Genomic DNA, 27,730 nt, shown 5'->3' on the forward strand with positions numbered 1-27,730 from the left:
TTCATGATAGTTTGTGACTTGGCAGGTGGTGCTGGCTTTGATTGTGAATTTTCATGGTTGGTTGTGACTTGGCAGGTGGTGCTGGCTTTGATTGTGAAGTTTCATGGTTGTTTTTGACTTGGCAGGTGGTGCTGGCTTTGATTGTGAAGTTTCATGGTTGTTTTTGACTTGGCAGGTGGTGCTGGCTTTGATTGTGAAGTTTCATGGTTGTTTTTGACTTGGCAGGTGGTGCTGGCTTTGATTGTGAAGTTTCATGGTTGTTTTTGACTTGGCAGGTGGTGCTGGCTTTGATTGTGAAGTTTCATGATTGTTTGTGACTTGGCAGGTGGTGCTGGCTTTGATTGTGAATTTTCATGGTTGTTTTTGACTTGGCAGGTGGTGCTGGCTTTGATTGTGAAGTTTCATGGTTGTTTTTGACTTGGCAGGTGGTGCTGGCTTTGATTGTGAATTTTCATGGTTGGTTGTGACTTGGCAGGTGGTGCTTTGATTGTGAATGTTCTTGGTTGTTTTTGACTTGGCAGGTGGTGCTTTGATTGTCAATGTTCTTGGTTGTTTTTGACTTGGCAGGTGGTGCTTTGATTGTCAATGTTCTTGGTTGTTTTTGACTTGGCAGGTGGTGCTGGCTTTGATTGTGAATTTTCATGGTTGTTTTTGACTTGGCAGGTGGTGCTGGCTTTGATTGTGAAGTTTCATTGTTGTTTGTGACTTGGCAGGTGGTGCTGGCTTTGATTGTGAAGTTTCATGGTTGTTTTTGACTTGGCAGGTGGTGCTGGCTTTGATTGTGAAGTTTCATGGTTGTTTGTGACTTGGCAGGTGGTGCTGGCTTTGATTGTGAATTTTCATGGTTGGTTGTGACTTGGCAGGTGGTGCTGGCTTTGATTGTGAATTTTCATGGTTGGTTGTGACTTGGCAGGTGGTGCTTTGATTGTCAATGTTCTTGGTTGTTTTTGACTTGGCAGGTGGTGCTGGCTTTGATTGTGAATTTTCATGATTGTTTGTGACTTGGCAGGTGGTGCTGGCTTTGATTGTGAATTTTCATGGTTGTTTTTGACTTGGCAGGTGGTGCTGGCTTTGATTGTGAAGTTTCATGGTTGTTTGTGACTTGGCAGGTGGTGCTGGCTTTGGTTGTGAATGTTCTTGGTTGTTTGCGACTTGGCAGGTGGTGCTGGCTTTGATTGTGAATTTTCATGATAGTTTGCGACTTGGCAGGTGGTGCTGGCTTTGATTGTGAATGTTCTTGGTTGTTTTTGACTTGGCAGGTGGTGCTGGCTTTGATTGTGAATTTTCATGGTTGTTTTTGACTTGGCAGGTGGTGCTGGCTTTGATTGTGAAGTTTCATGGTTGTTTTTGACTTGGCAGGTGGTGCTGGCTTTGATTGTGAAGTTTCATGGTTGTTTTTGACTTGGCAGGTGGTGCTGGCTTTGATTGTGAAGTTTCATGGTTGTTTGTGACTTGGCAGGTGGTGCTGGCTTTGATTGTGAAGTTTCATGGTTGTTTGTGACTTGGCAGGTGGTGCTGGCTTTGATTGTGAAGTTTCATGATTGTTTGCGACTTGGCAGGTGGTGCTGGCTTTGATTGTGAATGTTCTTGGTTGTTTTTGACTTGGCAGGTGGTGCTGGCTTTGATTGTGAATGTTCTTGGTTGTTTTTGACTTGGCAGGTGGTGCTGGCTTTGATTGTGAATTTTCATGATAGTTTGTGACTTGGCAGGTGGTGCTGGCTTTGATTGTGAATTTTCATGGTTGGTTGTGACTTGGCAGGTGGTGCTGGCTTTGATTGTGAATTTTCATGGTTGTTTGTGACTTGGCAGGTGGTGCTGGCTTTGATTGTGAATTTTCATGGTTGGTTGTGACTTGGCAGGTGGTGCTTTGATTGTGAATGTTCTTGGTTGTTTTTGACTTGGCAGGTGGTGCTGGCTTTGATTGTGAATTTTCATGGTTGGTTGTGACTTGGCAGGTGGTGCTTTGATTGTGAATGTTCTTGGTTGTTTTTGACTTGGCAGGTGGTGCTTTGATTGTCAATGTTCTTGGTTGTTTTTGACTTGGCAGGTGGTGCTTTGATTGTCAATGTTCTTGGTTGTTTTTGACTTGGCAGGTGCTGGCTTTGATTGTGAATGTTCATGGTTGTTTTTGACTTGGCAGGTGGTGCTGGCTTTGATTGTGAATTTTCATGGTTGTTTTTGACTTGGCAGGTGGTGCTGGCTTTGATTGTGAATTTTCATGGTTGTTTTTGACTTGGCAGGTGGTGCTTTGATTGTCAATGTTCTTGGTTGTTTTTGACTTGGCAGGTGGTGCTTTGATTGTCAATGTTCATGGTTGTTTTTGACTTGGCAGGTGCTGGCTTTGATTGTGAATGTTCATGGTTGTTTTTGACTTGGCAAGTGGTGCTGGCTTTGATTGTGAATTTTCATGGTTGTTTTTTACTTGGCAGGTGGTGCTGGCTTTGATTGTGAATTTTCATAGTTGTTTTTGACTTGGCAGGTGGTGCTGGCTTTGATTGTGAATTTTCATGGTTGTTTTTGACTTGGCAGGTGGTGCTGGCTTTGATTGTGAAGTTTCATTGTTGTTTGTGACTTGGCAGGTGGTGCTGGCTTTGATTGTGAATTTTCATGGTTGGTTGTGACTTGGCAGGTGGTGCTTTGATTGTGAATTTTCATGGTTGGTTGTGACTTTGCAGGTGGTGCTGGCTTTGATTGTGAATTTTCATGGTTGTTTTTGACTTGGCAGGTGGTGCTGGCTTTGATTGTGAATGTTCTTGGTTGTTTGTGACTTGGCAGGTGGTGCAGGCTTTGATTGTGAATGTTCTTGGTTGTTTGTGACTTGGCAGGTGGTGCAGGCTTTGATTGTGAATTTTCATGGTTGTTTTTGACTTGGCAGGTGGTGCTGGCTTTGATTGTGAATGTTCTTGGTTGTTTTTGACTTGGCAGGTGGTGCTGGCTTTGATTGTGAATGTTCTTGGTTGTTTGTGACTTGGCAGGTGGTGCAGGCTTTGATTGTGAATGTTCTTGGTTGTTTTTGACTTGGCAGGTGGTGCTGGCTTTGATTGTGAATTTTCATGGTTGTTTTTGACTTGGCAGGTGGTGCTGGCTTTGATTGTGAATTTTCATGGTTGGTTGTGACTTGGCAGGTGGTGCTGGCTTTGATTGTGAATGTTCTTGGTTGTTTTTGACTTGGCAGGTGGTGCTGGCTTTGATTGTGAATTTTCATGGTTGTTTTTGACTTGGCAGGTGGTGCTGGCTTTGATTGTGAATTTTCATGGTTGGTTGTGACTTTGCAGGTGGTGCTGGCTTTGATTGTGAATTTTCATGGTTGTTTTTGACTTGGCAGGTGGTGCTGGCTTTGATTGTGAATTTTCATGGTTGGTTGTGACTTTGCAGGTGGTGCTGGCTTTGGTTGTGAATGTTCTTGGTTGTTTGTGACTTGGCAGGTGGTGCTGGCTTTGATTGTGAATGTTCTTGGTTGTTTTTGACTTGGCAGGTGGTGCTGGCTTTGATTGTGAATGTTCTTGGTTGTTTTTGACTTGGCAGGTGGTGCTGGCTTTGATTGTGAATTTTCATGGTTGGTTGTGACTTGGCAGGTGGTGCTGGCTTTGATTGTGAATTTTCATGGTTGTTTGCGACTTGGCAGGTGGTGCTGGCTTTGATTGTGAATGTTCTTGGTTGTTTTTGACTTGGCAGGTGGTGCTGGCTTTGATTGTGAATGTTCTTGGTTGTTTTTGACTTGGCAGGTGGTGCTGGCTTTGATTGTGAATGTTCTTGGTTGTTTTTGACTTGGCAGGTGGTGCTGGCTTTGATTGTGAATGTTCTTGGTTGTTTGTGACTTGGCAGGTGGTGCAGGCTTTGATTGTGAATGTTCTTGGTTGTTTTTGACTTGGCAGGTGGTGCTGGCTTTGATTGTGAATGTTCTTGGTTGTTTTTGACTTGGCAGGTGGTGCTGGCTTTGATTGTGAATGTTCTTGGTTGTTTTTGACTTGGCAGGTGGTGCTGGCTTTGATTGTGAATTTTCATGGTTGTTTTTGACTTGGCAGGTGGTGCAGGCTTTGATTGTGAATTTTCATGGTTGTTTTTGACTTGGCAGGTGGTGCTTTGATTGTGAATTTTCATGGTTGGTTGTGACTTGGCAGGTGGTGCTGGCTTTGATTGTGAATGTTCTTGGTTGTTTGTGACTTGGCAGGTGGTGCAGGCTTTGATTGTGAATGTTCTTGGTTGTTTTTGACTTGGCAGGTGGTGCTGGCTTTGATTGTGAATGTTCTTGGTTGTTTTTGACTTGGCAGGTGGTGCTGGCTTTGATTGTGAATGTTCTTGGTTGTTTTTGACTTGGCAGGTGGTGCTGGCTTTGATTGTGAATTTTCATGGTTGTTTTTGACTTGGCAGGTGGTGCAGGCTTTGATTGTGAATTTTCATGGTTGTTTTTGACTTGGCAGGTGGTGCAGGCTTTGATTGTGAATTTTCATGGTTGTTTTTGACTTGGCAGGTGGTGCTGGCTTTGATTGTGAATGTTCTTGGTTGTTTTTGACTTGGCAGGTGGTGCTGGCTTTGATTGTGAATTTTCATGGTTGGTTGTGACTTGGCAGGTGGTGCTGGCTTTGATTGTGAATGTTCTTGGTTGTTTTTGACTTGGCAGGTGGTGCTGGCTTTGATTGTGAATTTTCATGGTTGGTTGTGACTTGGCAGGTGGTGCTGGCTTTGATTGTGAATGTTCTTGGTTGTTTTTGACTTGGCAGGTGGTGCTGGCTTTGATTGTGAATTTTCATGGTTGTTTTTGACTTGGCAGGTGGTGCTGGCTTTGATTGTGAATTTTCATGGTTGGTTGTGACTTGGCAGGTGGTGCTGGCTTTGATTGTGAATTTTCATGGTTGGTTGTGACTTGGCAGGTGGTGCTGGCTTTGATTGTGAATTTTCATGGTTGGTTGTGACTTGGCAGGTGGTGCTGGCTTTGATTGTGAATGTTCTTGGTTGTTTTTGACTTGGCAGGTGGTGCTGGCTTTGGTTGTGAATGTTCTTGGTTGTTTTTGACTTGGCAGGTGGTGCTGGCTTTGATTGTGAATTTTCATGGTTGGTTGTGACTTGGCAGGTGGTGCTGGCTTTGATTGTGAATGTTCTTGGTTGTTTTTGACTTGGCAGGTGGTGCTGGCTTTGGTTGTGAATGTTCTTGGTTGTTTTTGACTTGGCAGGTGGTGCTGGCTTTGATTGTGAATGTTCTTGGTTGTTTTTGACTTGGCAGGTGGTGCTGGCTTTGGTTGTGAATGTTCTTGGTTGTTTTTGACTTGGCAGGTGGTGCTGGCTTTGGTTGTGAATGTTCTTGGTTGTTTTTGACTTGGCAGGTGGTGCAGGCTTTGATTGTGAATGTTCTTGGTTGTTTTTGACTTGGCAGGTGGTGCTGGCTTTGGTTGTGAATGTTCTTGGTTGTTTTTGACTTGGCAGGTGGTGCAGGCTTTGGTTGTGAATGTTCTTGGTTGTTTTTGACTTGGCAGGTGGTGCTGGCTTTGGTTGTGAATGTTCTTGGTTGTTTTTGACTTGGCAGGTGGTGCTGGCTTTGATTGTGAATGTTCTTGGTTGTTTTTGACTTGGCAGGTGGTGCTGGCTTTGGTTGTGAATGTTCTTGGTTGTTTTTGACTTGGCAGGTGGTGCAGGCTTTGATTGTGAATGTTCTTGGTTGTTTTTGACTTGGCAGGTGGTGCTGGCTTTGATTGTGAATTTTCATGGTTGGTTGTGACTTGGCAGGTGGTGCTGGCTTTGATTGTGAATGTTCTTGGTTGTTTGTGACTTGGCAGGTGGTGCTGGCTTTGATTGTGAATTTTCATGGTTGGTTGTGACTTGGCAGGTGGTGCTGGCTTTGATTGTGAATGTTCTTGGTTGTTTTTGACTTGGCAGGTGGTGCTGGCTTTGATTGTGAATTTTCATGATAGTTTGTGACTTGGCAGGTGGTGCTGGCTTTGATTGTGAATTTTCATGGTTGGTTGTGACTTGGCAGGTGGTGCTGGCTTTGATTGTGAATGTTCTTGGTTGTTTTTGACTTGGCAGGTGGTGCTGGCTTTGATTGTGAATTTTCATGGTTGTTTGCGACTTGGCAGGTGGTGCTGGCTTTGATTGTGAATGTTCTTGGTTGTTTTTGACTTGGCAGGTGGTGCTGGCTTTGATTGTGAATGTTCTTGGTTGTTTGTGACTTGGCAGGTGGTGCTGGCTTTGATTGTGAATGTTCTTGGTTGTTTTTGACTTGGCAGGTGGTGCTGGCTTTGATTGTGAATGTTCTTGGTTGTTTGTGACTTGGCAGGTGGTGCTGGCTTTGATTGTGAATTTTCATGGTTGTTTGTGACTTGGCAGGTGGTGCTGGCTTTGATTGTGAATGTTCTTGGTTGTTTTTGACTTGGCAGGTGGTGCTGGCTTTGATTGTGAATGTTCTTGGTTGTTTTTGACTTGGCAGGTGGTGCTGGCTTTGATTGTGAATTTTCATGATAGTTTGTGACTTGGCAGGTGGTGCTGGCTTTGATTGTGAATTTTCATGGTTGGTTGTGACTTGGCAGGTGGTGCTGGCTTTGATTGTGAAGTTTCATGGTTGTTTTTGACTTGGCAGGTGGTGCTGGCTTTGATTGTGAAGTTTCATGGTTGTTTTTGACTTGGCAGGTGGTGCTGGCTTTGATTGTGAAGTTTCATGGTTGTTTTTGACTTGGCAGGTGGTGCTGGCTTTGATTGTGAAGTTTCATGGTTGTTTTTGACTTGGCAGGTGGTGCTGGCTTTGATTGTGAAGTTTCATGATTGTTTGTGACTTGGCAGGTGGTGCTGGCTTTGATTGTGAATTTTCATGGTTGTTTTTGACTTGGCAGGTGGTGCTGGCTTTGATTGTGAAGTTTCATGGTTGTTTTTGACTTGGCAGGTGGTGCTGGCTTTGATTGTGAATTTTCATGGTTGGTTGTGACTTGGCAGGTGGTGCTTTGATTGTGAATGTTCTTGGTTGTTTTTGACTTGGCAGGTGGTGCTTTGATTGTCAATGTTCTTGGTTGTTTTTGACTTGGCAGGTGGTGCTTTGATTGTCAATGTTCTTGGTTGTTTTTGACTTGGCAGGTGGTGCTGGCTTTGATTGTGAATTTTCATGGTTGTTTTTGACTTGGCAGGTGGTGCTGGCTTTGATTGTGAAGTTTCATTGTTGTTTGTGACTTGGCAGGTGGTGCTGGCTTTGATTGTGAAGTTTCATGGTTGTTTTTGACTTGGCAGGTGGTGCTGGCTTTGATTGTGAAGTTTCATGGTTGTTTGTGACTTGGCAGGTGGTGCTGGCTTTGATTGTGAATTTTCATGGTTGGTTGTGACTTGGCAGGTGGTGCTTTGATTGTCAATGTTCTTGGTTGTTTTTGACTTGGCAGGTGGTGCTGGCTTTGATTGTGAATTTTCATGATTGTTTGTGACTTGGCAGGTGGTGCTGGCTTTGATTGTGAATTTTCATGGTTGTTTTTGACTTGGCAGGTGGTGCTGGCTTTGATTGTGAAGTTTCATGGTTGTTTGTGACTTGGCAGGTGGTGCTGGCTTTGGTTGTGAATGTTCTTGGTTGTTTTTGACTTGGCAGGTGGTGCTGGCTTTGATTGTGAATTTTCATGGTTGTTTTTGACTTGGCAGGTGGTGCTGGCTTTGATTGTGAAGTTTCATGGTTGTTTGCGACTTGGCAGGTGGTGCTGGCTTTGATTGTGAATTTTCATGATAGTTTGCGACTTGGCAGGTGGTGCTGGCTTTGATTGTGAATGTTCTTGGTTGTTTTTGACTTGGCAGGTGGTGCTGGCTTTGATTGTGAATTTTCATGGTTGTTTTTGACTTGGCAGGTGGTGCTGGCTTTGATTGTGAAGTTTCATGGTTGTTTTTGACTTGGCAGGTGGTGCTGGCTTTGATTGTGAAGTTTCATGGTTGTTTTTGACTTGGCAGGTGGTGCTGGCTTTGATTGTGAAGTTTCATGGTTGTTTGTGACTTGGCAGGTGGTGCTGGCTTTGATTGTGAAGTTTCATGATTGTTTGTGACTTGGCAGGTGGTGCTGGCTTTGATTGTGAATTTTCATGGTTGTTTGTGACTTGGCAGGTGGTGCTGGCTTTGATTGTGAATGTTCTTGGTTGTTTTTGACTTGGCAGGTGGTGCTGGCTTTGATTGTGAATGTTCTTGGTTGTTTTTGACTTGGCAGGTGGTGCTGGCTTTGATTGTGAATTTTCATGATAGTTTGTGACTTGGCAGGTGGTGCTGGCTTTGATTGTGAATTTTCATGGTTGGTTGTGACTTGGCAGGTGGTGCTGGCTTTGATTGTGAATTTTCATGGTTGGTTGTGACTTGGCAGGTGGTGCTTTGATTGTGAATGTTCTTGGTTGTTTTTGACTTGGCAGGTGGTGCTTTGATTGTCAATGTTCTTGGTTGTTTTTGACTTGGCAGGTGGTGCTTTGATTGTCAATGTTCTTGGTTGTTTTTGACTTGGCAGGTGCTGGCTTTGATTGTGAATGTTCATGGTTGTTTTTGACTTGGCAGGTGGTGCTGGCTTTGATTGTGAATTTTCATGGTTGTTTTTGACTTGGCAGGTGGTGCTGGCTTTGATTGTGAATTTTCATGGTTGTTTTTGACTTGGCAGGTGGTGCTTTGATTGTCAATGTTCTTGGTTGTTTTTGACTTGGCAGGTGGTGCTTTGATTGTCAATGTTCATGGTTGTTTTTGACTTGGCAGGTGCTGGCTTTGATTGTGAATGTTCATGGTTGTTTTTGACTTGGCAAGTGGTGCTGGCTTTGATTGTGAATTTTCATGGTTGTTTGTGACTTGGCAGGTGGTGCTGGCTTTGATTGTGAATTTTCATGATAGTTTGCGATTTGGCAGGTGGTGCTGGCTTTGATTGTGAATTTTCATGATAGTTTGCGATTTGGCAGGTGGTGCTGGCTTTGATTGTGAATGTTCTTGGTTGTTTTTGACTTGGCAGGTGGTGCTGGCTTTGATTGTGAATGTTCTTGGTTGTTTTTGACTTGGCAGGTGGTGCTGGCTTTGATTGTGAATTTTCATGGTTGTTTGTGACTTGGCAGGTGGTGCTGGCTTTGATTGTGAATGTTCTTGGTTGTTTTTGACTTGGCAGGTGGTGCTGGCTTTGATTGTGAATGTTCTTGGTTGTTTTTGACTTGGCAGGTGGTGCTGGCTTTGATTGTGAATTTTCATGGTTGGTTGTGACTTGGCAGGTGGTGCTGGCTTTGATTGTGAATGTTCTTGGTTGTTTTTGACTTGGCAGGTGGTGCTGGCTTTGATTGTGAATGTTCTTGGTTGTTTTTGACTTGGCAGGTGGTGCTGGCTTTGATTGTGAATTTTCATGGTTGGTTGTGACTTGGCAGGTGGTGCTGGCTTTGATTGTGAATGTTCTTGGTTGTTTTTGACTTGGCAGGTGGTGCTGGCTTTGATTGTGAATTTTCATGGTTGGTTGTGACTTGGCAGGTGGTGCTGGCTTTGATTGTGAATGTTCTTGGTTGTTTTTGACTTGGCAGGTGGTGCTGGCTTTGATTGTGAATGTTCTTGGTTGTTTGTGACTTGGCAGGTGGTGCTGGCTTTGATTGTGAATTTTCATGGTTGTTTTTGACTTGGCAGGTGGTGCTGGCTTTGATTGTGAATGTTCTTGGTTGTTTTTGACTTGGCAGGTGGTGCTGGCTTTGATTGTGAATTTTCATGGTTGGTTGTGACTTGGCAGGTGGTGCTGGCTTTGATTGTGAATGTTCTTGGTTGTTTTTGACTTGGCAGGTGGTGCTAGCTTTGATTGTGAATGTTCTTGGTTGTTTTTGACTTGGCAGGTGGTGCTGGCTTTGATTGTGAATGTTCTTGGTTGTTTTTGACTTGGCAGGTGGTGCTGGCTTTGATTGTGAATTTTCATGGTTGGTTGTGACTTGGCAGGTGGTGCTGGCTTTGATTGTGAATGTTCTTGGTTGTTTTTGACTTGGCAGGTGGTGCTGGCTTTGATTGTGAATTTTCATGGTTGGTTGTGACTTGGCAGGTGGTGCTGGCTTTGATTGTGAATGTTCTTGGTTGTTTTTGACTTGGCAGGTGGTGCTGGCTTTGATTGTGAATGTTCTTGGTTGTTTTTGACTTGGCAGGTGGTGCTGGCTTTGGTTGTGAATGTTCTTGGTTGTTTTTGACTTGGCAGGTGGTGCTGGCTTTGATTGTGAATGTTCTTGGTTGTTTTTGACTTGGCAGGTGGTGCAGGCTTTGATTGTGAATGTTCTTGGTTGTTTTTGACTTGGCAGGTGGTGCTGGCTTTGATTGTGAATTTTCATGGTTGTTTTTGACTTGGCAGGTGGTGCTTTGATTGTGAATTTTCATGGTTGGTTGTGACTTGGCAGGTGGTGCTGGCTTTGATTGTGAATGTTCTTGGTTGTTTTTGACTTGGCAGGTGGTGCTGGCTTTGATTGTGAATGTTCTTGGTTGTTTTTGACTTGGCAGGTGGTGCTGGCTTTGATTGTGAATTTTCATGGTTGGTTGTGACTTGGCAGGTGGTGCTGGCTTTGATTGTGAATGTTCTTGGTTGTTTTTGACTTGGTAGGTGGTGCTGGCTTTGATTGTGAATGTTCTTGGTTGTTTTTGACTTGGCAGGTGGTGCTGGCTTTGATTGTGAATTTTCATGGTTGGTTGTGACTTGGCAGGTGGTGCTGGCTTTGATTGTGAATTTTCATGGTTGTTTTTGACTTGGCAGGTGGTGCTGGCTTTGATTGTGAATTTTCATGGTTGTTTTTGACTTGGCAGGTGGTGCTGGCTTTGATTGTGAATGTTCTTGGTTGTTTTTGACTTGGCAGGTGGTGCTGGCTTTGGTTGTGAATGTTCTTGGTTGTTTTTGACTTGGCAGGTGGTGCTGGCTTTGATTGTGAATGTTCTTGGTTGTTTTTGACTTGGCAGGTGGTGCTGGCTTTGATTGTGAATTTTCATGGTTGGTTGTGACTTGGCAGGTGGTGCTGGCTTTGGTTGTGAATGTTCTTGGTTGTTTTTGACTTGGCAGGTGGTGCTGGCTTTGATTGTGAATGTTCTTGGTTGTTTTTGACTTGGCAGGTGGTGCTGGCTTTGATTGTGAATGTTCTTGGTTGTTTTTGACTTGGCAGGTGGTGCTGGCTTTGATTGTGAATGTTCTTGGTTGTTTTTGACTTGGCAGGTGGTGCTGGCTTTGATTGTGAATGTTCTTGGTTGTTTTTGACTTGGCAGGTGGTGCTGGCTTTGATTGTGAATGTTCTTGGTTGTTTTTGACTTGGCAGGTGGTGCTGGCTTTGATTGTGAATGTTCTTGGTTGTTTTTGACTTGGCAGGTGGTGCTGGCTTTGATTGTGAATGTTCTTGGTTGTTTTTGACTTGGCAGGTGGTGCTGGCTTTGATTGTGAATTTTCATGGTTGTTTTTGACTTGACAGGTGGTGCTGGCTTTGATTGTGAATTTTCATGGTTGTTTGCGACTTGGCAGGTGGTGCTGGCTTTGATTGTGAATGTTCTTGGTTGTTTTTGACTTGGCAGGTGGTGCTGGCTTTGATTGTGAATTTTCATGGTTGTTTTTGACTTGACAGGTGGTGCTGGCTTTGATTGTGAATTTTCATGGTTGTTTTTGACTTGGCAGGTGGTGCTGGCTTTGATTGTGAATGTTCTTGGTTGTTTTTGACTTGGCAGGTGGTGCTGGCTTTGATTGTGAATTTTCATGGTTGTTTTTGACTTGACAGGTGGTGCTGGCTTTGATTGTGAATTTTCATGGTTGTTTTTGACTTGGCAGGTGGTGCTGGCTTTGGTTGTGAATGTTCTTGGTTGTTTTTGACTTGGCAGGTGGTGCTGGCTTTGATTGTGAATTTTCATGGTTGGTTGCGACTTGACAGGTGGTGCTGGCTTTGATTGTGAATTTTCATGGTTGTTTTTGACTTGGCAGGTGGTGCTGGCTTTGATTGTGAATGTTCTTGGTTGTTTTTGACTTGGCAGGTGGTGCTGGCTTTGATTGTGAATTTTCATGGTTGGTTGCGACTTGGCAGGTGGTGCTTTGATTGTGAATTTTCATGGTTGTTTTTGACTTGGCAGGTGGTGCTGGCTTTGATTGTGAATGTTCTTGGTTGTTTTTGACTTGGCAGGTGGTGCTGGCTTTGGTTGTGAATGTTCTTGGTTGTTTTTGACTTGGCAGGTGGTGCTGGCTTTGATTGTGAATTTTCATGGTTGGTTGTGACTTGGCAGGTGGTGCTTTGATTGTGAATTTTCATGGTTGTTTTTGACTTGGCAGGTGGTGCTGGCTTTGATTGTGAATTTTCATGGTTGTTTTTGACTTGGCAGGTGGTGCTGGCTTTGATTGTGAATTTTCATGGTTGTTTGCGACTTGGCAGGTGGTGCTTTGATTGTGAATTTTCATGGTTGTTTTTGACTTGGCAGGTGGTGCTGGCTTTGATTGTGAATTTTCATGGTTGTTTTTGACTTGGCAGGTGGTGCTGGCTTTGATTGTGAATTTTCATGGTTGTTTTTGACTTGGCAGGTGGTGCTGGCTTTGATTGTGAATTTTCATGGTTGTTTGCGACTTGGCAGGTGGTGCTTTGATTGTGAATTTTCATGGTTGTTTTTGACTTGACAGGTGGTGCTGGCTTTGATTGTGAATTTTCATGGTTGTTTTTGACTTGGCAGGTGGTGCTGGCTTTGATTGGCATTCTGGAAACCTTGCTGTTCAATTACCTCAACTACAAAGTCAGTGATCTGTTCCTCATTTACAATTACACCTGCCTCCACCTGTGTGCTTATCTTTATTTACATTCACAATGTCCAACTATGTGAGAGCTGAGCTTGGTGCTCCCTCTAGGATTTCCATAAGCAGGCAAATACAAGCTCAGCTTATTGATTGTGTGTTTGAAATTATGGAGATTGTAGGTTATATATACTGTATATTATTTTAGTGTTGTCTCTGTTGTCATGGAAACGTCGTTGTACCCACTATTGTACTTGATATCTGAGCATTTAGCATACCATGGCCATGCTGCAGCACTATAGAGTAAAGAAATGGATGTTATTTAGCCTTTACATTCTTGAATATTGTTTCCAATTTTACCCGAGACATGAGACAGACACTGCACACAGCTTTATGGAACATATCTCATTTTAATGGAGCAAACAGATTGGGTTATGCACTGTATGTATGTGTGCATGTATGTACAGTCATGTGAAAAAGTAAGTACACCCCATGTAAAGTTTTGACTTTTTCAACATATTTCAACATGCAGCTATTTGATCTTTATTTCAACAATATTGATAGATTAAGGTGATATAATATAACAAATATCATGAAACATTTACATTTTGTAGTCCATTGTATAATTTAAATAAACATAAATGCAAATTTTGCATGTGGAAAAAGTAAGTACACCCTTGGCTCTAATAGGTGGTATTGCCCCCTTTGGCAGAAACAACCTCAAGTAGGCGTTTCTTATAACTGTCTACGAGTCTCTGACATCGACTGGGAGAAATTTTTACCCACTCCTCCATGCAGAATTCTTTCAGCTGTGCGATGTTTGAGGGGTTTCTTGCATGCACAGCTCGTTTCAAATCCCCCCACAACATCTCGATGGGATTTAGATCCGGGCTTTGACTTGGCCATTCCAGACCCCTCCATTTCTTTCTTTTCAGCCATTCCTTGGTGGATTTACTGGTATGTTTAGGGTCATTGTCATGTTGCAAGGTCCACCTTCGGTTGAGCTTCAACTTTCCGACAGATGGCCTCACATTATCCTCAAGCACCCTCGGGTACAATGAAGAATTCATCGTGGATTCTATGATGGTGAGCTGCCCAGGCCCTGATGCAGCAAAGCTGCCCCAAACCATAATATTTCCACCACCATGCTTTACAGTTGGTATCAGGTTCTTGTGGTCAAATGTTGTCTTTGGTTTTCACCAAACATGTCTTCTGGTACTGTGGCCAAATAGCTCTACCTTTGACTCATCTGTCCAGAGCACATTGTTCCAGAAGTGCTGGTCTTTGCCTCGGTGGCAAACTTTAGTCTTGCCCTGATGTTCTTTCTGAGCAGCAAAGGTTTCCTCCTGGCACACCTCCCATGTAGATCAAATTTGTGCAGCCTCTTTCTAATGGTAGACTCGTGCACTTTGACATCAACAGTGGCAAGAGCTACCTGTAGGTCCCGTGATGAAATTCTGGGGTTCTTAGAGACTTCTTTCAGCATCTTGCGGTCTGCTCTCGGGCTGAACTTGCTGGGGCGGCCTGGCCTGAACAAGGTGGCAGTTGTTTGGAATCTTCTCCACTTGTAGATGATCTTCCGGACAGTCGAATGATTGATTTCAAATTGTTTGGAGATCTTTTTAAATCCCTTCCCAGACTCGTAGGCATCTATAACCTTCTTTCTGAAGGCCTCAGAGAGCTCCTTTGATCTAGGCATGGTGACGCCGCACACTTCAACAACAAAGAGCAAACCAAACTAAATGTCTGAGGTTTAAATAAGACAGGTTCCTCCAAGATCCTCTCTAACGATGTTCTAATCATTTGCACCTGAGCTGGTGCACCTGATTCTAATTTTAGGTATTTGAAGTGGTGATAAATGTAGGGGTGTACTTACTTTTTCCACATGCGAAATTTGCATTTATGTTTATTTAAATTATACAATGGACTACAAAATGTAAATGTTTCATGATATTTGTTATATTATACCACCTTTATCTATCAATATTGTTGAAATGAAGATCAACTAGCTCTATGTTGAAATATGTTGAAAAAGTCAAAACTTTACATGGGGTGTACTTACTTTTTCACGTGACTGTATGTATGCATGTATGTATGTGAGATAAGTCAAAGGATGTGTCGATAAGGCTTGATTCGTTCGATATCATTCAATGTATGTTTTATTCAGCAAGAACAGGACAACCTGGAACAACTCAGATGTATAGCTGAGCCCATCACATAATAATACAACAAGCATAATAATACAACACGCATAATAATACAACACGCATAATAATACAACACACATAATAATGCAATAAGCATAATAATACAGCACACATAATAATACAACACGCATAATAATGCAATAAGCATAATAATACAGCATGCATAATAATAATAATACATGCATAACAAGCATTCTGAGTATTGCGCTGCAATACATGTCCCCTACCGACAGTCTGTCGTCCGGAAAACTGTCGGGGAAATTACCAAGGGTTATTTATCCACAGGTTCTGAATCGTTCCCAATCGCTAATTACCTCAGGACGGGCTCACCTGTGATTCCCACTCGGGACTTCGATTTATACACCTTGCAGACAGGTCCGCAGAAGCACGAGAAAATAAGTTGTTGATAAAGAACCTTTCGAGTCGCTAAATATCAGTAATTAATTATATTTTCCGGTTCAGATCAATGATCGATGTGTATATATATGTTGCTCGGCTTGGCTCCGCCCCTCCTGAAAGCGCACGCTGTGTCGCGCTGTTGACGTTCGCGAGACGAGGCTGAGGGCGCGCGGTGCGGCTTGAGGAGAACTCTAGAATAAACAAAAGATATCCATTTTAAAAATATTTTCGTTTAATTAACGATATCTGCCAAACCACGTGAGCTATCGCAAATTCCAAAAGGACATTTTAGTAGACTGTCATGCTGAACAGATCTGTGAAGTTTCCCCTCGATTGGATAAAAAATGAGGGAGGAGCTCGGTTTTAAAGGTTCATGCTTAAAAACGTCATAACTCTGAAACCATGTGGCGCATGACGTCGCCTGTAGGGGGACTAATAATACAACATGCATAACATGTTGTATAGCTGTATGTTGTATGCTTGCTGTATTATTATGTGTGTTGTATTATTATGTGTGTTGTATTATTATGTGTTGTATGATTAGTCCCCTACCGGTGTACACCGGAGGGGACTATAGGTTTGCACGCCGTCCCTCCGTCCGTCAGTCTGTCAGTCTGTCAGTCCGTCAGTCCGTCAGTCCGTCACGCAAAGAACAGTTTTCCGGACTTTTTTTCTAAACGCTTAACGCTAATGATTTCAAACTTGGCACATCTTTTCCTCATGATAAGTTACAGATCAAGTTCGAACTTCACGACGTTTCGATCATTTTTGACAAAGTTATGGCACTTTGAACTTTGGGAATTCTGATAATTCTGATGATCCTTAACTCAGTGCCATTTTAAGTTTTAATTTCTTTAAAAAAGATTTTCTCTGCAATAATTGGACCGATTGAGATCAAATTTTCACCTTAGGAGGGACTCGGTCTGTAGAATATTTTACTGGTAATTATGACGTCACAGGTCACGTGGTTCGGGCGCCATTGTTTTTCGTGAAAACACGAAAACCCCTTTTTCTCTGCAACGGCTGAACAGATCGAGGCCAAACTTTGCAGGCAGAATCGCATACACATGACGAACAAAAAAGTCAGCGAGCATGGTGTCATGCGTCACATGGTTTCAGAGTTATGACGTTTTTAAGCATAAACCTTTAAAACCGGGCCCCTCCCTCATTTTTGATCCAATCGAGGGGAAACTTCACAGATCTTTTCCGCATGTCAGTCTACTAAAATATCCTTTTGGAATTTGCGATAGCTCACGTGGTTTGGTAGATATCGTTAATTAAACGAAAATATTTCAAAAATGGATATCTCTTGAATCGCTTTATTGATCGACGTGAAACTTCACACTATAGTAGATGTCATGAAGAGTAACAAGTGTGCAAAATTTCAAGATGATTGGATGTACGGTCTGGAAGCTAGAATTTGTTATTGCGTGAAGAAGAAGAGGCGTCAAGTATGCGGATTTAATTATTTATCACATGTACAGACTGAAAGCATCGTTGGACACGACCTGTCGCGGTCATTTTAACCTCAAATAAAATTCTAATTTAAGATTTGTCAATAGCTGAGGTATATTAACAAACGAATAAAACAGATTTGGTCAAATTCTGACTTTTTAAACTCGATCGCATTTGACAGAGTTGTGACAAGCTGAGGAAGAATAAACCTCGCATTGGCTTCTCCAATGTGCCATAAAAAAATGGATATCTCTTGAATCGCTAGTACGTCAGACCGTGAGTTGGTAATAATTTATATAATTCACACAGTGCAATACGTGCAGGCCGCTCCACGGAGCGACCTTGCGGGCTTATCAACGAGGCGAGGCGTGACACACCTATCTCAGCATACCTCAGATCAAGTTTGAAAACCAGCATCAACCGTGCATAAATTTGCATATTCGATCATTTTTGACAAAGTTATGGCACTTTGAACTTTGGTAGGGGACATGTATTGCAGCGCAATACTCAGAATGCTTGTTATGCTTGTTGTATTATTATGCGTGTTGTATTATTATGCTTGTTGTATTATTATGCGTGCTGTATTATTATGCGGGCGTGTTGTATTATTATGCTTGTATATATTATGTGTGCTGTATTATTATGCTTGTTGTATTATTATGCTTGTTGTATTATTATGCGTGCTGTATTATTATGCTTGTTGTATGATTATGCTTGTTGTATTATTATGCGTGTTGTATTATTATGCTTGTTGTATTATTATGCTTGTTGTATTATTATGCTTGTTGTATTATTATGCGTGCTGTATTATTATGCGGGCGTGTTGTATTATTATGCTTGTTGTATTATTATGTGTGCTGTATTATTATGCTTGTTGTATTATTATGCTTGTTGTATTATTATGCTTGTTGTATTATTATGCTTGTTGTATTATTATGCATGTTGTATTATTATGCTTGTTGTATTATTATGCGTGCTGTATTATTATGCGGGCTGTATTATTATGCGGGCATGTTGTATTATTATGCTTGTTGTATTATTATTATGGTTACATTATTATTATTATTATTACAAAAAAGGGCTTCCGGTCCGGTCTGGAGAGGACGCTGGCGTTACTTGTTCGCCGCTTCTCCGACTGGGCCATTGTACATAGTTTGCTTTTCTGGTGGTCGTGGCGGATTTTTGACCGTTGGGTCTGCCCTCTGCTCGTTCCCGGCTCTGCTCCTGGCTTCGCCTGCCCGGCTCCTCCACTGTTTCCTCAGGCCCGCTCCCGTTGTTTGTGGCCGTTGTTTGCGACGGTGGCTGTTTGCCGCTGTGGTCTTGATTAGCGGCTGCAGTCGTTTGCCGCTGCGTTTGCCGCTTTTCCTCCTCGACCTTGGCCTCGTACTCGTCCCTTCGCTCCTGCCTGGCATGGCTCTGCAGTACTCCGCCGCAAGGCTTCTTCTGCTCAATACCCGCTCCACCCCATCATGCATCTCTGCCATCAAATCAAATGGACTCCTCCGACGACCCAGGTACATTCACCGTGGCTCCGGTCATAAGTTTGTTTATTTGCAATCAGGTCACTCCATCCCCGTCCTCTGGTCGGCTCAGCGCACTCTCACTCTTCGTCCCAGCGCACCTGGTCACAGCAACGCACACGATCGCACGTCCTGCCTACGAACCCTGGCTAAATCACCTGAATTCATCCCTGCTGTTCAAAACAACATCAAGCTCACCCTGTTCAACACCTGGTCCCTCAACAACAAATGCCTCATCCTGAACGAATACATCCTGGATAACAAACTGGACTTTCTCTGTCTCACCGAAACCTGGCAACAACCTCTGGACTACTACACGCTCAACCTCACCACACCCAATGGATATTCCTACGTCAATAAACCACGCTCGGAGGGCCGAGGTGGTGGAATTGCCGTTATCCACCGTCAAGACATCAACACCAACCTCATCTCCATCTCATCTGCTCCATCATTTGAACACCTGGCTTTTAAACTCTCTGGTCGCACGCAGTCAGTCATGGCTGTCGTCTACCGCCCTCCCAAACCACACCCATCATTCCTGTCTGACTTCTCCTACTTTCTGACCCAGCTATGTTCCCTCTCCCCCTCAATCCTCCTCCTTGGTGATTTCAATATCCACATGGACTCCACTGACTCCACAATAACCACTGACTTCACTGATTTACTCACCTGCTTTAACCTCACTCAACATGTCGACTTTCCTACCCATATCCGTGGTCACATTTTGGACCTTGTCTGCTCCACTAGATTAAATTTGCACCATCTCTCTGGCTCCGACCTCACCCTCTCTGACCACTTAGCCATCACTCTGACCATCAACATCCCCGCCCCAACACCAAGGCATTATCGCACAATCAACTTCCGTAAGCTAAACGCTCTTTCACCTACCTCATTCTCATCCACCCTCTCTGAAAAAATGTCCACTTCTCCCTTCATTGACCTCCACACCCCTTCCGACCTCACTGACTACTACAACCACACTCTCTCCTCCTGCCTTGACCAGCTTGCGCCTGTAAAAACCAAAACAGTTTCTTTCACCCATTCTGCTCCCTGGTTTACCCCTGAACTCCGCCTGATGAAAACTCGTGCTCGCCAACTTGAAAGACTCCGCAATAAAACGGGTCTCACAGTTCACTCCCAAGCCTACAAGGACCACCTACAACACTACAAAGATGCCCTCTCCCGCGCCCGCTCTGCCTACTACTCTCAAATTATCCACTCTGGCTCCGGAAACCCAAAAGCACTCTTCTCGACAATAAACAAACTCCTCCGCCCCCTGAACACCACCACCCAGTCATTCACAGTAGACAACTGCATCTCCTTCCTCTCTTTCTTCCAACGCAAAATTGACAACATCTACAACAGCTTGACCACCGCTGCACCCGCTCCCCCTCCAACCACCTGCCCCCCCTTGTCCTGCCATCCCCTGTCTCGGTTCTCCCCAATCTCCCCTACTGACCTCTCTGAACTCCTCATAGGAATGAAAACTGCCACCTGCACTCTTGACCCCATCCCCTCCAGCTTTGTCAAAGCCTCCCTCCCTGCTCTCTCTCCACTTATCATTGCAACAATAAACTCCTCCCTGTCTACAGGCATCGTCCCACCTTCCCTCAAAATTGCTGCTGTTACCCCCATTCTAAAAAAACCTGGTCTAAACCCTGACACCCTAAACAACTTCAGACCCATCTCCAACCTACCCTTTCTGTCAAAAGTTTTGGAACGCGCTGTAGCCACTCAACTCAAACATCACCTCTCTGCCAATAACCTGTATGAAACATTCCAATCCGGATTCCGCTCCAACCACAGTACTGAAACTGCTCTCCTCAAAATCACCAACGACCTTCTCCTCTCCTCTGACGCTGGCAACCTCAACATTCTCGTCCTCCTCGACCTCAGCGCTGCCTTTGACACCATCGATCACACTATCCTCCTCACCCGACTTGAATCCACCTTTAACGTTACCGGCACTGCCCTCTCTTGGATTAAATCATACCTCTCTGACAGATGCCAGTTCATCTCCATCAATAACTGCAAATCCCCCACTGCTCCCCTCCCCCAAGGTGTCCCCCAAGGTTCAGTTCTTGGCCACCTCCTCTTCATCCTTTACCTGTCCCCCCTCGGTCACTTAATCCGCCGTCATGGTCTCCAATTCCACTGCTTCGCCGATGACATCCAGCTTTTCATCTCCACCAAGCCCGTCTCCACCGACACCCACTCTATCCTGACAAACTGCATCACTGAAATAAAATCCTGGCTTCAAATCAACTTCCTCAAGCTTAACTGTGATAAATCTGAAATAATCATCATTGGCCCAAAAACGCTCACAAAATCCACCCATAACTTTGCCCTCAACATCGACGGTATCCCAGTATCCACCTCCCCTCACATCCGGAATCTTGGCGTCATCTTTGACCAAACCCTTTCCTTCGACAAATACACTAAACAGATCACAAAGTCAGCCTTCTTTCACCTGAAAAACATTGCCCGTCTCCGCTCATCCCTCTCCTCCACGGCTGCAGAAACCCTCATCCACGCCTTCATCACCTCCCGTCTGGACTACTGCAATAGCCTCCTCTATGGTTCACCCTCAAAAATCACCAATAAACTCCAATACATTCAGAACTCCGCTGCCCGTCTACTCACCCATTCCCGGACCCGTGACCACATCACCCCCATCCTTTACAAGCTTCACTGGCTCCCCATCCCCCAGAGAATCCAGTACAAAATCCTCCTCTTGACATACAAAGCCCTCCATAACCTGGCCCCATCCTACCTGGCTGACCTCCTCTCCAGACACACTCCCACCCGCAACCTCCGCTCTGCTGGTACCAACCTCCTGACCCCCTCCATCCGGACCAAATTCAGATTCTGGGGGGACAGGGCCTTCCCCATCCCTGCTCCCACCCTCTGGAACTCACTACCTCACACCATCAGTGACTCCTCCTCACTCACCACATTCAAAACATCACTAAAGACCCACCTGTTCAACACTGCATTCAACATTCAACCCACAGCATTTAACCCCTGACTATCTCTTCTCCTTCTCCCTCCTTTTGCTTTAAATATTTCCCTATTGATTCTTGTCTTTTTGCAATTGTTGTTTTCATGTATTGTTATGCATTATGTTTGCCACTCTGTCAAAGCGCCTTTGGGCTTCTGGAAAAGCGCTATACAAAATAAATGAATTATTATTATTATTATTATTATTATTATGTGTGCTGTATTATTATGCTTGTTGTATTATTATGCTTGTTGTATTATTATGCTTGTTGTATTATTATGCGTGCTGTATTATTATGCTTGTTGTATTATTATGCTTGTTGTATTATTATGCGTGTTGTATTATTATGCTTGTTGTATTATTATGCTTGTTGTATTATTATGCGTGTTGTATTATTATGCTTGTTGTATTATTATGCTTGTTGTATTATTATGCTTGTTGTATTATTATGCTTGTTGTATTATTATGCTTGTTGTATTATTATGCTTGTTGTATTATTATGCGTGCTGTATTATTATGCTTGTTGTATTATTATGCTTGTTGTATTATTTTGCGTGTTGTATTATTATGCTTGTTGTATTATTATGCTTGTTGTATTATTATGCTTGTTGTATTATTATGCTTGTTGTATTATTATGCTTGTTGTATTATTATGCGTGTTGTATTATTATGCTTGTTGTATTATTATGCTTGTTGTATTATTATGCTTGTTTTATTATGCTTGTTGTATTATTATGCTTGTTGTATTATTATGCTTGTTGTATTATTATGCTTGCTGTATTATTATGCTTGCTGTATTATTATGCTTGTTGTATTATTATGGTTGTTGTATTATTATGCTTGTTGTATTATTATACTTGCTGTATTATTATGCTTGTTGTATTATTATGCTTGCTGTATTATTATGCTTGTATTATTATGCATGTTGTATTATAATGCTTGTTGTATTATTATGCTTGCTGTATTATTATGCATGTTGTATTATTATGCTTGTTGTATTATTATTCTTGCTGTATTATTATGTGTGGTATTATTATGCGTGTTGTATTATTATGCTTGTTGTATTATTATGCTTGCTGTATTATTATGCTTCTTGTATTATTATGCGTGTTGTATTATTATGCTTGTTGTATTATTATGCTTGTTGTATTATTATGCGTGTTGTCACATGGCGATGTCACAGTATACTCGGCAGTATGTCTATTAAATACATACTTTTGGAATATACCTTTCAACCCCTTAGACTGCTGAGACACCTTAGATCTTTAAGGACCCTTTAAGTCCCCCAAGACACTGAAGACCACAAATACCTCAAAAGACATTTAAAGACCCAAAATACCCAGAAGACCCAAGATACCCTGACGACCCAATATATCCTGAAGACTTAAAAGACCCCAAAGACCCATAAAGACCCTGAAGACCCAAAATACCCAGAAGTACCCAAAGACCCAAAATACCCAGAAGATCCAAAATGCCCTGAAGACCCAAAATACTCCAAAGACCAAAAAGACCCCAAAGACCCAAAAAGACCCTGAAGACCAAAAACACCCTGAAGACCCAAAATACCCTTAAAGACTCAAAATACCCTTAAAGACCAAGTAGACCCAAAATACCAGAAGACCCAAAAGACGATGAAGACCCAAAATATTCAAAATACCCTGAAGACCCAAGATACCCCAAAGACCTAAAATGACCCCAAACACCCAAAGAAGCATGAAGACCCTTGAAGACACACATGACCCAAAATACCCTGAAGACCCAAAGACACAAAGACCTCAAAGATCCCAAAAGACCCGTAAAGACCCAGATGACCAAAAATACCCGAAGATCCAAAAGACCTTAAAGACCATGAAGATCCAAAAGATCCAACATACCGTGAAGACCCAAAATACCCGGAAGGCACAATAGACCCCAAAGACTCGAAACACCCTTAAATAACCAAAAGACCCCGAACACCCAAAATACAACAAAGGACCCAAGATACCATGAAGACCTTTAAAGACCACGAAGACCCTCAATAGCATAGAAACCCATAAGACGCTTTAGAGTTAGAGCTTTAGACCACTTGGACCTTTTTACATTGCAAACTAGCTGAATGCACCCGGCGTTGCCTGGGTTCTTATTGAATGAATTGAATCTTCTGTACATAGGTATGAGGCGAGCCCAGTATCAGTTAGTGCTCAACTATTCCTTGTTCTTTCTTCTGTCGGGCCCCCGACTCACGCGGAGTGACGCGAAAGTTTACTCAGCGGAGTTGGACTATCCGGCCGCGGCCGCATTTCGTGAATTTACTATTATAATTCAGCTTTTACTCGCGGCCGTAGCAGATTGACTACTATAATTCAGCTCAGCTTTTAATTGCGAAATGGGCCCAGCCCGGCCGAAGCGGCCTCGACCTGCCTCACGACCTAGCCTATAACCTTCCCGGGGCCCGTCCCGACATTTTTAGTTCTTTTTGAATGAATTCACTACTATAATTCAGCTTTTACACGTGGCCGTAGAAGATCGACTACTATAATTCAGCTCAGCTTTTAATTGCGAAATGGGCCCAGCCCAGCCGAGGTGGGCCTCGACCGGCCTCGCCACCTAGCCTATAACCTTCCTGGGTCCCGTCCCGACATTTTTTGTTTTAGAGGTTTCCTCCTAACTTTCACCGTTCAGGAGATTAGCGCGTGCAGACAAACAAACAAACAAAACTTTCTTTTATATATATAGAAGATGATATAGATATAGATAAATTACAAATAAATGATATCACCAATATAACAAAAAAAAAATTGTACAAAAAAATGTTTCTATGTATTATGATTGGTGGAAATCATGACAACACAGAAAGTCGAGTAAGTCATTCTCCTCAGTTAATAAAAGCCCGTGCCTCTGTAGCGATGTCTGGTGATGCGAGCGTAGCGAGCCGATCCACGCTGGTGTAAATTCAGGTTTCAAGAGTATGTAATTAATCAACATACTCAGGTTTCAATGGTATGTAATTGATAAACGCACTATGCTCATGTTTCAATAGTATGTAATCAATAGATGTACTCAGGTTTCAATGGTATGTAATTAATAGACGCACTCAGGTTTCAATGGTATGTAATTAATAGAAGTTTCAATGGTATTTTTCAAAATTACATACACGACACATATTTGACCAAACTCCCCACCATACACCCCATCACCATCCACTCCATCCCCCATCCCTCCACAAATCCCGATTCACCATCATGCCACTAACCCATACCCATCATCCCACCATAATAGTTTTAACTGAGGAATGCCATTCTGAAAGACCCCCCTAAGTTTATATGTCTAACCTAGTGTTTCACATCACTGGTATCAATACACAATGACCAGGCTAAGGTAATGTATGCTAGCTATAGATTGTTCATCGATAAGTGATCAGTGATCACTATTAATTTACGCTTCCTTTGAACATGTTTCACTGCATGCCACCATTTTGAATTACCTCTCACTGCTGTCATGTGCTGAGATTTAGCAAAAGTGACAGAAAAGTCACCAAAGGCTGAGACTTTTGCACAGGCCGCTGTTTCTTGTTACTATCAGGGAAGATCTATTAATAAGAATTGTTACTATCAGGTGTAAGATGAATGTTACTGTCAGGAATTCCTATTGGTGTTAAACTTTGCAAGTATCTACTTCACTGTTGTGTAATGGGATGAGAGCATTAACCTCACGGGCCTCACCTGTTCCTGGAGGAGGTGTGCATGTGTGTGTGTGTGTGTGTGTGTGTGTGTGTGTATATGTGTGTGTGTGTGTGTGTGTGTGTGTGTGTGTGTGTGTGTGTGTGTGTGTGTGTGTGTGTGTGTGTGTGTGTGTGTGTGTGTGTGTGTGCCCATGAGCCTGCACACAAACCGATTTTGATGTTGAGTGAAAGTGCTTGTGTAGATAAATACCCTGGCGAAGTTCTTCGAAGGCTCTGTCTTGTTATAATGTACTAATGTCGAACTAAAAATATTGTCTGTAAGTCGCTCTCTTTGTAATTGTATGTCTCTGTTTATCTCACGATCAATAGCTTCAATGGCTGAGCATTCATTAATGAACAGTTCCCTTCCTGAGTCATTGTTTCATGTAAGAAAAAAAATTCTGTCCTTTTAACACCTGTTCTACCTTTCAACAGGGTAATGTTTGGGAACAGGTCCTCAGTGTTTCACTGATGCTGGAAGTGTTTATCTCTGGGCCCTTCATCGTCATGGTCAGTAACTTTCCCTCTTCAACACCATACACCCATTCACCATTTTGTTTACCACATCTTCTGACAAAACTCTCACACATCCACAATGTATTTCTCTACAAAAACGTTAACTTCACTCATTCTCAATAATGTATCCACCCTCCAGGTCTTTAAAACAGCTGTTCACCACCATCTCTTATCTTCCCCCATCCAAAACCTTGATCTTTTCTATCCCCGCTAATTTCACCCCAATTCCACTTTTTTGAAATACCAACTTCTGTCCTGGAAGTCGTTGGTGTCCTTGTGTTTTATACTTCTCCCTCCCCCCCCCCCCCCTTCCCATGCCTCCTCCCCCCAAGCCCTCTCCCTTCCACACATCTCCCTGCTCTCAAATGTTGTATTTGTGTGCTTCCCCTTCTCTCCCCATCTTGTCTTCCGCTCCCTCTTTTTATATATTTTGTTTGTCTGGTTGATTTGTTTGTGAAGTAAATGTTAGCTCTTTCACGAGCCTCGATTCAGTATACAAAACAAAAATATGGAGTGCAATTGAATGTAGATCAACATGGACAGAAGATCGCCTGGGATCTGTAACATCTACCATCTAATGCGAGCACATGAGTCATCCAGGTTAATTTCCATCCAAGAGACTCAGCAGTTTGGGATGTGATGGCCTACATGCAAAGCACCAGTCAAACCGTTTAGAAACGTGTCAGGAATTCAACCCAAACAGGAAGTTGTGGAGGGAGGGCGAAAGCAAACAAACAATGCGGAAACGGTGAATATTAAACCATGGCAGCAATTAATTCCACATTCCTGTGCCACCTTCAGTCGAACGTCAGACATGGAAAGCAGGTTCGTGAAGGACTTCCATGAAAAACGTACCCAGTCTGAATGGTTGTATTCCCAATCAATGGTGAATCTGCATATGATGAATCCGCGAATGTCACGGTTAGAAAGTAGAAACCCTCACGTCATTTCCTCATTCGTATTTAAACTCAACATCTCTATTTTCATTCCAAACAGCATCATTACAATTATAAATTAATACTACAACAAAATACTGTGTTAAATCACGATTGTATTGAGATATTATCAAACCAGGCCATTGTCGTCAACTGATCACTTCCTGATTCGGGAGCAGCTCGGTATTGAGTCAATTTCAAAATCGTAATTTTGTTGAGGAATTTATGAAACCTCCTACCTACCTTACAACATCTGCTGGGAACCCAAAACGTTCCACAGCAGGTTTGACGGGGCTAGCCCCAACACTGAGGGAGTAGTTTGGGGATGCATGGACGGATGGACGGACACTTCTGCTCTATAATACAGACTTGGCATTTAATATGGAATCTTTTTTTTTCTTGACTTGGGTTTACGTTCTCAACTCAGTATATCAATCTGGTGAGTTTCTTTTACGCTTCGGTGATTTCTTTGTTAAAAGAACCATGTCACTGATTGTCTGTCGCAGCAAGAAGTCAATAACAGGATTATATCACAGGTGGCGTGACAAAATGTACGGACAGGTACATTTGACGATTGGCTTCACAATCGGGTATATAAGGGTTGTTGCGTTCTGTATTAGTGGAAAACAACTGCTGCACGTCTACAAAAGTTATTGCCGCTTCCCCTGGATATGGTCCGTCAACTCGACAATGCTGTTTGTCATTTATTGGTGGCTTTACGAAATTCCGGCATGAAACAGCGTGCTATTGCTCGGCAGTATGGCATCACTCAAGGTCAGGTGTCAAAGATCCTGAAACGAAATGCTCAGAGGGGTGTCCCTACTCCAATACCGAGGCCAGGACGTCCCCGCAGAACCACGAGGAGGGATGATCGCCAGCTGCACAGGTTAGTCTGCAATGGCCGTACCAAGTCAGCTAATCGGCTTAGGGCTGAGTGGCAGCAACTGACAAATGTGTCTGTATCCAGAAGGATAGTCAACCAACGACTGGTTCAAGCAGGCTATCGTGCGAGGCGTCCCCCGAGAAAGCCACGTCTGACCAGACAACACCCGCCAGCGCCGATTGCAGTGGGCCAGAGAGCACCGTCAATGGCAGCCAGGACACTGGAATCACGTGATCTTCAGTGACGAGTCTAGATTTCTGGTATATCGTCAATATGGCCGCGTCCGAGTGCGCAGACAAGTGCATGAAGCCTACAACGAAGATTGTATAGTGCCAAGAGTCCAGGCTGGAGGTGGTTGGGTGTAATAATTAATCCGTAATCCCGTTTGGGCTGCTTTTCATGCATTTTGCAAAACTGACCTGGTTGTTCTGAATGGAAACCTGAACC

The 27,730-nt window shown here is 43.2% G+C and overlaps 1 protein-coding gene across 3 annotated transcripts in view; it reads left to right on the forward strand.

Moving 5' to 3' along the window:
- LOC137439154 (potassium channel subfamily T member 1-like) overlaps positions 1-27,730 on the forward strand; it is a 270,273-nt gene that overhangs the window by 108,467 nt on the left and 134,076 nt on the right. For all 3 annotated transcript variants that reach the window (XM_078767829.1, XM_078767828.1, XM_068134879.2), the window contains exons 6-7: positions 12,610-12,669; positions 25,385-25,459. In XM_078767829.1, coding sequence (XP_078623955.1) covers positions 12,610-12,669; positions 25,385-25,459 — 135 coding nt within the window. The remainder of the gene's footprint in view (positions 1-12,609; positions 12,670-25,384; positions 25,460-27,730) is intronic.

Source organism: Myxine glutinosa, chromosome 13 (genome assembly GCF_964187855.1).
Source record: "Myxine glutinosa chromosome 13, kmMyxGlut1.1, whole genome shotgun sequence".
In the NCBI taxonomy this organism is placed as follows: Eukaryota; Metazoa; Chordata; class Myxini; order Myxiniformes; family Myxinidae; genus Myxine; species Myxine glutinosa.